Genomic DNA, 9,219 nt, shown 5'->3' on the forward strand with positions numbered 1-9,219 from the left:
CTTTTCTCTGTTGGCCTTTTTCAAAAATGAGTTGATTGTAGTTCTTTCAAAGGCTCCATTTTCACAAGCATATAAGATGCCAGTGTTTCATAATGTGTAAAGGTTCTGGTTACAGTTATTAACAGTCATGTACCAACAATGACAACTACAAAACAAGGGAAGTATTTGTTAGTACAGTGGTACCTCGCTAGACGAATGCCTCACAAGACGAAAAAGTCGCAAAACGAAAGTGTTTTGCGATTTCAATGGAGACTCACGAGACGAAGTTTCCTATGGCACGCTTCACAAGACGAATTTTTCGCTATACGAAGCAACTCGCGGGATGAATTAAATTCATCTAGCGAGGCACCACTGTACTATAGAATATCACAAATATAGTTTATTACTTTAGCATGAAAACATAAATTCTGCTATTTGTTAATGGTGTAGAGAATAGAGGATTTCTGCCTTCACGGTTTTTAGTCAGCCCAAAGATGCAGCATTTTCCACCACCCACATGACAAATGAATTTGCTCCTGCTGCTGCTCTGAATCCCTCTTCATTTCCTCTGTGAAGTTCTGAATTGAAGGAGGCTGTATATAGAGATCCTTTGGATTAATATGGTGACATATATTTGTGGTGTTATGACCATTTGAGATGAGTTGATATCTTAGTTGATGTGTTGAAAGCAGTGATTTGAATGTATCTGTGCAGACTTCAGCACATGGAGAAACATTCCAATGATTCCTTTCCCATACACCCAACATTTACTACTACTGTATGTATATTTACCGATCTATAGTCAAACCTCAGTTGTTGAACGTAATCTGTTCCAGAAGCCTGTTCAGCTTCCGAAATGTTTGACAACTGAGGCGCAGCTTCTGATTGGCTGCAGGAGCTTCCTGCACTCAAGTGGAAGACGCGTCAGACATTCGGCTTCCGAAAAACATTCAGAAACCGGAACACTTACTTCCGGGTTTTCGGCATTTGGGAACCGAGGTTTGACTATACAGCAAAAGTATCTGGAGGAAACTCTGAAGGTTTGAGATGCAAACTTGTGAAGGAATCACACAAGAATGCTTCCTCATCCCAAATTCTGCATGGATTCACTTGATTCATGTCAGCAGCACACCAATCTGATTGTGTGTCAGCTAGTGCTTGTATACCATGCGCAATCAGTCTTGGAATGGTTCCACGTGAGTTTGGTCGACAGGGAAGATAGAGCCGTCATTGGAATGCACCTCTTTGGCCAGTAACCATGGAGGTGTTGGAGGCTATGTAGTCCTAAAACATGAGAATCCAGAGTTAGGAACACAAGATCCAAAGTTGGCACCTAAACCTGGTAGTGGAATCTTACTTTCCTAGGTTTTGGAAGGATCTTTGTGACAATATATACTTAGGCAGTATAAGCCTAAAAACATCTAATCACTCTCCACCTTTGCAACCATTTCCCACAATGGTGAAATCTCGTTGGAACTGGCCATTTATTGTATAGAGCAATAGACCTTTAATATTCTACGTAGCATGGCTATTGGTGTGGGGTGATGAAAAAAGATTTTTACAACTATTTATTGGATGCAGGGAATGAATTACCTGGAGGAACGTCGTTTGGTACACCGTGATTTAGCTGCCCGGAATGTCCTGGTTAAGACTCCTCAGCATGTGAGGATTACTGACTTTGGATTGGCCAAATTGCTTGGTGCAGAAGAAAAGGAATACCATGCAGAAGGAGGAAAAGTAAGAAAGATAATAATAATTTATTCTTCTTGGTTTGTTTGATAGAATTCTGGTGCATTTCTGCCTCAAGAGTTTTTGAATCACTCCCATACAGTCCCTGAAGAAATCTCTTGCCCACATAAGAAAACAAAAAGATCCAGCTATCATAGTCCAGCATCGTGTTCTCACAGTGGCCAGCCAGATACATGTGAGAAGGTCACAAAAAAGGAGCTGAGCACAAGAGCCCTCTCCCCTCCTGCCTTTTCCAGCAACTAGTATTCAGAAGCATTCCTGCCATTGTGGAAAGTAGCCATTGATAGCCTAATCCTCCATTAATTTGTCCAGTCTTCTTTCAGAGCCATCTAACTGGGTGGCTATCACTGCCTCCTGTGGGAGGGAGTTCCATAGCTGAATTACATGCTGAGTTAGTAATTACATTGTTTTATCTGTCCTGAATCTTCCAACATTCAGCTTCATTGAATGTCCATAAATTCTAGTGTTACAGGAGAAAGCAAAAAACCTCTCCACTTTCTTCAAGCCAAGCATAGCTTTATAAACTTATAGCATGTCACCTCTCACTCAGCTGTTCTCTAAACTAAAAAATCTCAGATGCTGCAACCGTTTCTCAAAGGGGAATTGCTCCATCCCCTTGATTGTGTTGTTTGCCCTTTTCTGAACATTTTCCTAATATGCAATATCTTAGATGACAAAAATGCATTTAAACTGAAATTTAAACTGATAAACAAAGCACTGGCATTACTATGTTATCTATCTGTGTTAGCAGCCATCTGTTAAACTCTGCTCAATAGAAGCAGCTATGCATACGGTAGTAATAATATGTGTTATAAATAGAAAGTGTGTTATTGGTGGCAAACTTCTAGTTTATATATTCTGAACAACAGTTTTATGCAACATAAGTATTATCAGGCCCAAAATGCATTCTGTTCTTCTGTTTAATTGGCTGTCTTCTTACATCCAGTTTTTCAAAATACAGTGGTACCTCGACATCCAAATGACTCGACTTCCGAAGGTTTCGACTTATGAAGTCGGCAAACCTGGAAGTCTTTTCGCCCCGCGCGCATTCTGCGCCTGCGTAGAAGCGCAAAATCGTGCTTCACGCATGCACAAAACAGACAATTTGACAACCGAAGGATTAGACTAACGAAGAGCGCCACGGAATGGATCGCCTTTGTAAGTCGAGGTACCACTGTAACTCATCCTTGCACTCATCCCAGTTGTTTCTCAGTGCTTACTATTTAGCATTCAGATTTAGCAATTACGTTGCTATCTTCCTTCCTAGGTTCCTATTAAATGGATGGCACTGGAGTCTATTCTGCATCGCATTTACACCCACCAAAGTGATGTTTGGAGTTATGGTAAGGCTGAAAGAAATGCTATGGTGATAGGCAGCTGAGCAGATTTTATGATCTTCTGAAAGAGCTCCCCCCCCCATGATGTAAGAATATATTTAATAGGAAAAGTTATTGAATGTTATGACTATAAATACACAAAACATTTCACTAATATGTATGTGAGGAAAGGGATTTTTCTCAGCTCTTTATCATAATTTTACGCTTCAGCTCCTAAACAGGACCTTAAAAGAAGTGTATATTTGTGCAGGTTAAGGCTTTGTTCCTCTGAGGCAGTAAAGCTGTGTCTGGGCTGTACCACTTCAGACTACAGCTGGGGCGGGGGGCCTCAGATGATGGATTGCGCCTCCCATACAAAAAAACTCCAAATCCCTTGTATAGGTATCTAATGTATCGACAACAATGCAGGCCTAGGCCCCCTTTGAAAACACCTAGCTTCTGATGTGGAGATAACCATCACATGCACCATTCTGATGAGAGAGCATGTAGACAGCTAGAGGTCAGAAAGACTCCCTCACAGAGAGAATCCTTCACCACCCCATGGAGCCCATCACCCAGCCCTTCCCTGCTTGCTTTTATGAGCTGGTGTATGCCTAGCTGGGGCAGCAGATGTATTCAGTGCTGCTTTCCTGCCCAGGGTCATGGTCCCTGCAGTCCTCTCTGCAGTCTTTCCACGTCCCCAGACAGCAACTGCGCGTCTGCAGGCGAAAGAGGAGGCTTCTTCCCTATAGGATGAGTCTTTAACATTCTGGTTTGCTATGACATTTCAGGTGTCACAGTTTGGGAATTGATGACATTTGGATCAAAACCATATGATTGTATCCCAGCCAGTGAAATTTCCTCTGTCTTGGAGAAAGGAGAGCGGTTGCCTCAGCCTCCCATTTGTACAATAGATGTCTACATGATCATGGTCAAATGTAAGTCAATTCCTTGATTCAATGTCTATATGAACACTGTGCTGAAAGTGTGTTGCTCTACAAATGGGCAACTCACAGGATCCGTACCAGCCACAAAGGGAGGTAAGCAAGGTTGTATCCTAGCTCCTGCACTGTTTAATTTATATATAAATGATACTGTCCAGAACTTAACATCCCCAGAGTATCATGCCCCTGAATTGGCCACAAAAGCCATCTCTACACTCTTATACACAGATGATGCGGTACTTCTATCTCAAACAAAAGCAGGCCTAAAAAGATGAGAGCATTCTCGGGATACTACCAAAGAGAAGAGCTGGCTGTGAATTACAAGAAAACCAAAGTCATGCTGTTTTCAAGAAACTATAGGGCCCATAGATGGTATATGGATAATGAGTTGATCAAACATGTTAAAGTCTTTAAATACCTTGGCCTTACTTTCAGTCAACAGGGTCCTGGGGAGCACATCAGAAATATGCAAAGGAAAACGTGTCTCAAAGCACCAAAATTCTGACACACTTCTCAATACAAAAGGTGGCAATCAAATACCATCAGCACTTTAAGTGTTTGAAGCTAAACGCCTAGCAGTTATTATATGGGGCTCAGATTTGGACAGGCGCTCACCTTGGATCTACAGAAGCTGTTCAATCTAAGTGCCTAAGGCAGTTCTTTTCTGGTCCATCCTGTGTTCCAAATGCTTCATTGGTCTTGGAGGCTAATCTCCCCTCTGTTGAATTAGATTTGGTGTAGGGCATTTAATTATTGGCTTACACTAAATTTAAACCCCACTGGTCTACTACCCTTAGATTGTCATGAGAGCACTAATGGGGTAAAATTGTCAACCAAAAGTTTTACTTTTCTGTTTTATCACCACAACAGTTATTAACACTGGGCTTCAGTAAAGCAAATAATTTAATTAGACAGCACCTATATGATACTGAGCAACAGAATGATTTGGCCACAATAAGGAAATTTTGTCAATGGGATGATTATTTTCTACTTATGCAAGATGGAATATACTGCCTTTAGCTGTACCTGAGGGTTGATTTCAAAAAATTGCGCTGGAAAAACAGTTATGGCCATGTGGAGATGGCAATATTAAGTCAGTGGCTCATGTGCACTGCTTGCACTGTTTATAAGGATTTGAGGAGTGAGGTTATTACCCCTCTATCCATACCAGATCACCCAACCCTTGCTACCGTGTCCTTTCTTCTAGCACAGGCATGTCCAACACATCAATCTCACGATGGATTTTCGTTGATCATGCCCAAGGCCTCGGCACGCCTCTGCCCATCGCCCTCTCTCATGCCGCTGGGTGCCCTCAGCGCACACTCAGCAGTGGCCAGAGCAACTCCGCAGGCGGCATGGCCGGTCGAGACTCCGCTTAGCCAGGCTGCCACAGCAAGCGCTCTGGCTGGCGCTGGCGCTACCTCATCCTCGTGGCTGCCTCAAGCACCCCTCTTTGGCCGCCAGCTTTGCCCGACACCCAGTCAGCTGGCCAGCCCAGAAAGGCGCAAGCCGCAGCCCCAGGGCAGGGAGGCAAAGATGAAGCACGTGGAGCACTGCGGAGGTGACCAGTCAGTTGACAGGCCCAGAAAGGTGTGAAGCGGCTGCCTCTGCCCCCTGCAAGCCCCTCCCACCAGTTCCCATGGAAAGAAAATGCCCTCTCCCTCCTAGCTCTGTGTGGATGCTGAACTTTCCCCACATTTCCAGCTCCAGCCTAGCTGCATTTACTCGAAAGTAAGCCACTGCCCCACCTCCCCAAGGAGCTCTTCATCTAGTAAAGGGGGAATTGGACATTTTGAAGCATGTTGACTTCCTATGTGCACCAAGGGAAGGGGCTGGTGGGGGGGTAATAATTCGTTATTATTTTTATCATCATAATAATAATTTATTATTTGTGTGTGCACTGCGTAATGCGATAGATTATGCTGGGTGGGGCTTACCTGGGCCCCCACAATATTTTATTCAAGTTGGCACCTCCTGATCCCACTTAAGTATGAATCTTTTCTCCCTCCTTAAATGCTATATAAGGAACCTGGTAGAAGTGTTCTTTCTCAGCTTAAGAAATGGTACTTAAAATCATCCACTAGGTGGCATTAAATACTTCATTTTGAATTTATGACAGATCTGCTGTAAATTACAAAGCTAAAGCTAAATTCACACCAGGAAAGTACATTTACTGAAACCAACCCAAGTGTTCACAAACTTTGAGTTCTCCAGAACTCTTAATTAGACAAGATAATAAACAAAGTAGGTGTACCAAAAAACAAAAACACAAATTGTGACAGTATTGTGCTTGTGGATTCTGTTTTCAGATGGAGATTGCAGACAAAACAAGTCAGTCCCCCCCAGTGTTACAGATACCAGGTTATAGACCTAGGATTTTTTGGAGTAAAGAAGCAATGATGGTTTCCTAATTCTAGGGATCCTTTAGTGTTCAGTATTATGCAAGGGAATCAGAAGTTTCTGGTTCCTTTTATAGTTTACTCTCTTACTAGCAGATGTTCCTGGTTTTTCAAGTGTCACTTCTAACTCCGTCCCCTCCCTCCCTCCCTCTCTCCTATCTTAAGGTTGGATGATAGATGCAGAGAGTCGCCCCAAATTTCGGGAGCTGATAGCAGAATTCTCCAAAATGGCTCGGGACCCCCAGCGCTACCTAGTTATACAGGTATTGACTATCAGTAATGTGGCAACTACTTTTTAAAGGAAAGCAATAAGAAAAAATGAATTTTAAGATTATTTTAGCATAATAAAATTATTTTATTTTAAAATGGCTGAAGTGGTGCAAAACTGTTGTTGTTTTCTATAAAGCTAAAAACAAAAATTTCAATGTCTCAGTTGGTAAATTCAACACAAGTTATATAATCTGGTAACATGATTTCGATGTATTTGTGATCCGTATTAGCTCTTGAACTAATCAGCTAGACAGAATGCTTTTGTGATTTTTCCATTAGCAGTGATCCAGTGGACATCTCTGCTAACAGAAGGCAGGAGGCAGTTTTTGCAGCTCTTCCAATAATGGAAGGACGTGCTAAACAGCACCCCACCTCTGAAGGGGGCTGTGTTGTGGAGCAAAAATTATGACTGTCCTCACTTAGCACCAGATTTTGCATGAACCCAAATTTCAGTGTAAATTTAGAGGTTTCAGCTCCGGCAAAATCTCTGAAGCATTTTAAGGGAATCATAAAGAAGTCTAGTAAGACTAGTGAAACTTCTTAAGGTAGGTTCTACACATCCCAACTTCAGACACCTGGACTGTTGTTGGTACACTGAAAATGAGTTGCCTGGGGAAGAACAATGGGCAAAGGCCCACAAGCATCATCATTAAAACTTCTGCGAGGTGTCTGGTGAACCACTTTGGAAGCAGGATGCTGGACTAGCTAGATCTAGTGCTATAGTGAAGCAGCTGCCATGAATACAGAGCTTTGCCATTCTTGCTTTCAGTTTGAACTTGTATTTTATGTCATGAGCTGTTGGGAGAAATGATAAATGTCTACCTGTGATTAATGGTGCAACTCAAAATCTCAGATTCTCATTGTGGTTTGCCTCCTGACAGGGTGATGAAAGAATGCACTTACCAAGCCCAACAGACTCAAAATTTTACCGAAGCCTGATGGAAGAGGAAGACATGGAGGACATTGTAGATGCAGATGAATACCTCATTCCACACCAGGGATTTTTCAGCAGCCCATCAAACTCACGGACACCTCTCTTAAGTTCATTGGTATGGAATTATTTCCAAAAAGCTTCCATATTGAGCAAAGTCCAGGACGGTCTCATGCTAGCTTGTTACAGCAGCAGCACCAAAACCAACAAATGCAGTAGCACTTTAAATACATTATGGCATCAGCTTTCCTGGTTCAGATCTTTTGCCAAAATAAACGTTAATGTTTTCCAAACAGTTTTTATAGGTATGAAATGCACTCGGGTAATCTAGTATGTCACTTCTGTTAAATCAAAAACAATGAAACTTTTTTCCCTCTTCTTCTATTTTAGAGTGCTACCAGCAATAATTCTACAACTATAACCTGTATTGATAGAAATGGGGTAAGTCTGAATAATTCAGGACCACAGGCAGAAACTGAAACTGTTTCACAGCTTTTTCAATATCATTGAGTGCTTAAAACAAACACAGGCCATCAAGGTTTACCTTTAGATTTGGAATGGCTGTGTTATGCTATTGGAAACAGTGTGCCATACATCTTGTTTTAATCAATGCTTTACCCTAACCAGCAGGGCTTTCCAGTGAGAGAAGACAGCTTTCTCCAGCGATATAGTTCAGATCCAACTGAGACATGCCTGAATGACAGCCTGGATGATAGCTTCCTACCTGCTCCTGGTGAGTACACAGAGATCACCAAATCTTTGTTTTAATCCTCAGGCAAGCAGATTTAGTCTTTAGAGAGGGCATCTCTTTTCCTGTTGTATATGCGGAGAACCATTACAAAATTCGCACAACTTTTCTTGCGTCTCTTTTTGCCATTCTCCAAATAGTTAGTTCCATGATTTTCCTGCTTTGAGCTGTAAATCAGTGAATAGGCAGTTATGAGGAGTAGTATCTTGGTCACTTGGACCAACACGTTATGTTCTAACACACAGCATCTGAGCAGGTTGCTCTTGAGATGAGAGAGGGAGATTTCTTAAATGTTGTTTTACTTTGTCAATTTATAAGTGACAGTAACTCTCGGGGCTCTTGCATTAAAATAAGAAAAACAAAGAAATAAGGGCGCAGAAGCCTTGGCAAAAAAAAAAACAACTCAAAAAAACAGAACTACCAAACCTATTAGCAACCAAGCAGGGGGTAGATATATCTGCTATTACAGGCACGTTGCTTCTGACTGCTCAACAATGCCTAGAATCATAAGTTCATGTGCCTAACGGGAATTTTGATGTGCACACAGTTGTATGCTAAAAGGGCATATTAAATGTGCACAGCTTATATGGAAGGGGGGGAATGAATGTGAATAAAATAAAGGAACTGAAAGCTGCAATGAGAGTACATTGCACATATGAAACAAAATCCAAAAAGCATATTAAAAGTATCATATTAAGTTCAGAATGAGAGGATTTTAGGAGTAGCCAAAGAGCTCACAGCTCAGTTATATGCAAACTGATTGAGGTCAATCCTGCTAGTCCCATATGTTGAATCACAATTTGGCCACAGAATCATTTTGTTCCCTGAAATGCTTTGTCATGAGAACTGCAATACCCACAGGAAAGTTTTGTTTTCTTGTCCC

The 9,219-nt window shown here is 41.8% G+C and overlaps 1 protein-coding gene across 4 annotated transcripts in view; it reads left to right on the top strand.

The window, feature by feature from the left end:
• The window catches only part of EGFR (epidermal growth factor receptor), a 155,326-nt gene that overhangs the window by 135,794 nt on the left and 10,313 nt on the right, over positions 1-9,219 (top strand). For 3 of the 4 annotated variants that reach the window (XM_035101351.2, XM_035101353.2, XM_060280548.1), the window contains 7 exons: positions 1,561-1,716; positions 2,996-3,071; positions 3,836-3,982; positions 6,553-6,650; positions 7,539-7,706; positions 7,979-8,029; positions 8,216-8,321. In XM_035101351.2, coding sequence (XP_034957242.2) covers positions 1,561-1,716; positions 2,996-3,071; positions 3,836-3,982; positions 6,553-6,650; positions 7,539-7,706; positions 7,979-8,029; positions 8,216-8,321 — 802 coding nt within the window. The remainder of the gene's footprint in view (positions 1-1,560; positions 1,717-2,995; positions 3,072-3,835; positions 3,983-6,552; positions 6,651-7,538; positions 7,707-7,978; positions 8,030-8,215; positions 8,322-9,219) is intronic. The other variant, XM_035101352.2, reaches the window with a different exon arrangement.

This window comes from Zootoca vivipara, chromosome 12, assembly GCF_963506605.1.
Source record: "Zootoca vivipara chromosome 12, rZooViv1.1, whole genome shotgun sequence".
NCBI lineage: Eukaryota > Metazoa > Chordata > Lepidosauria > Squamata > Lacertidae > Zootoca > Zootoca vivipara.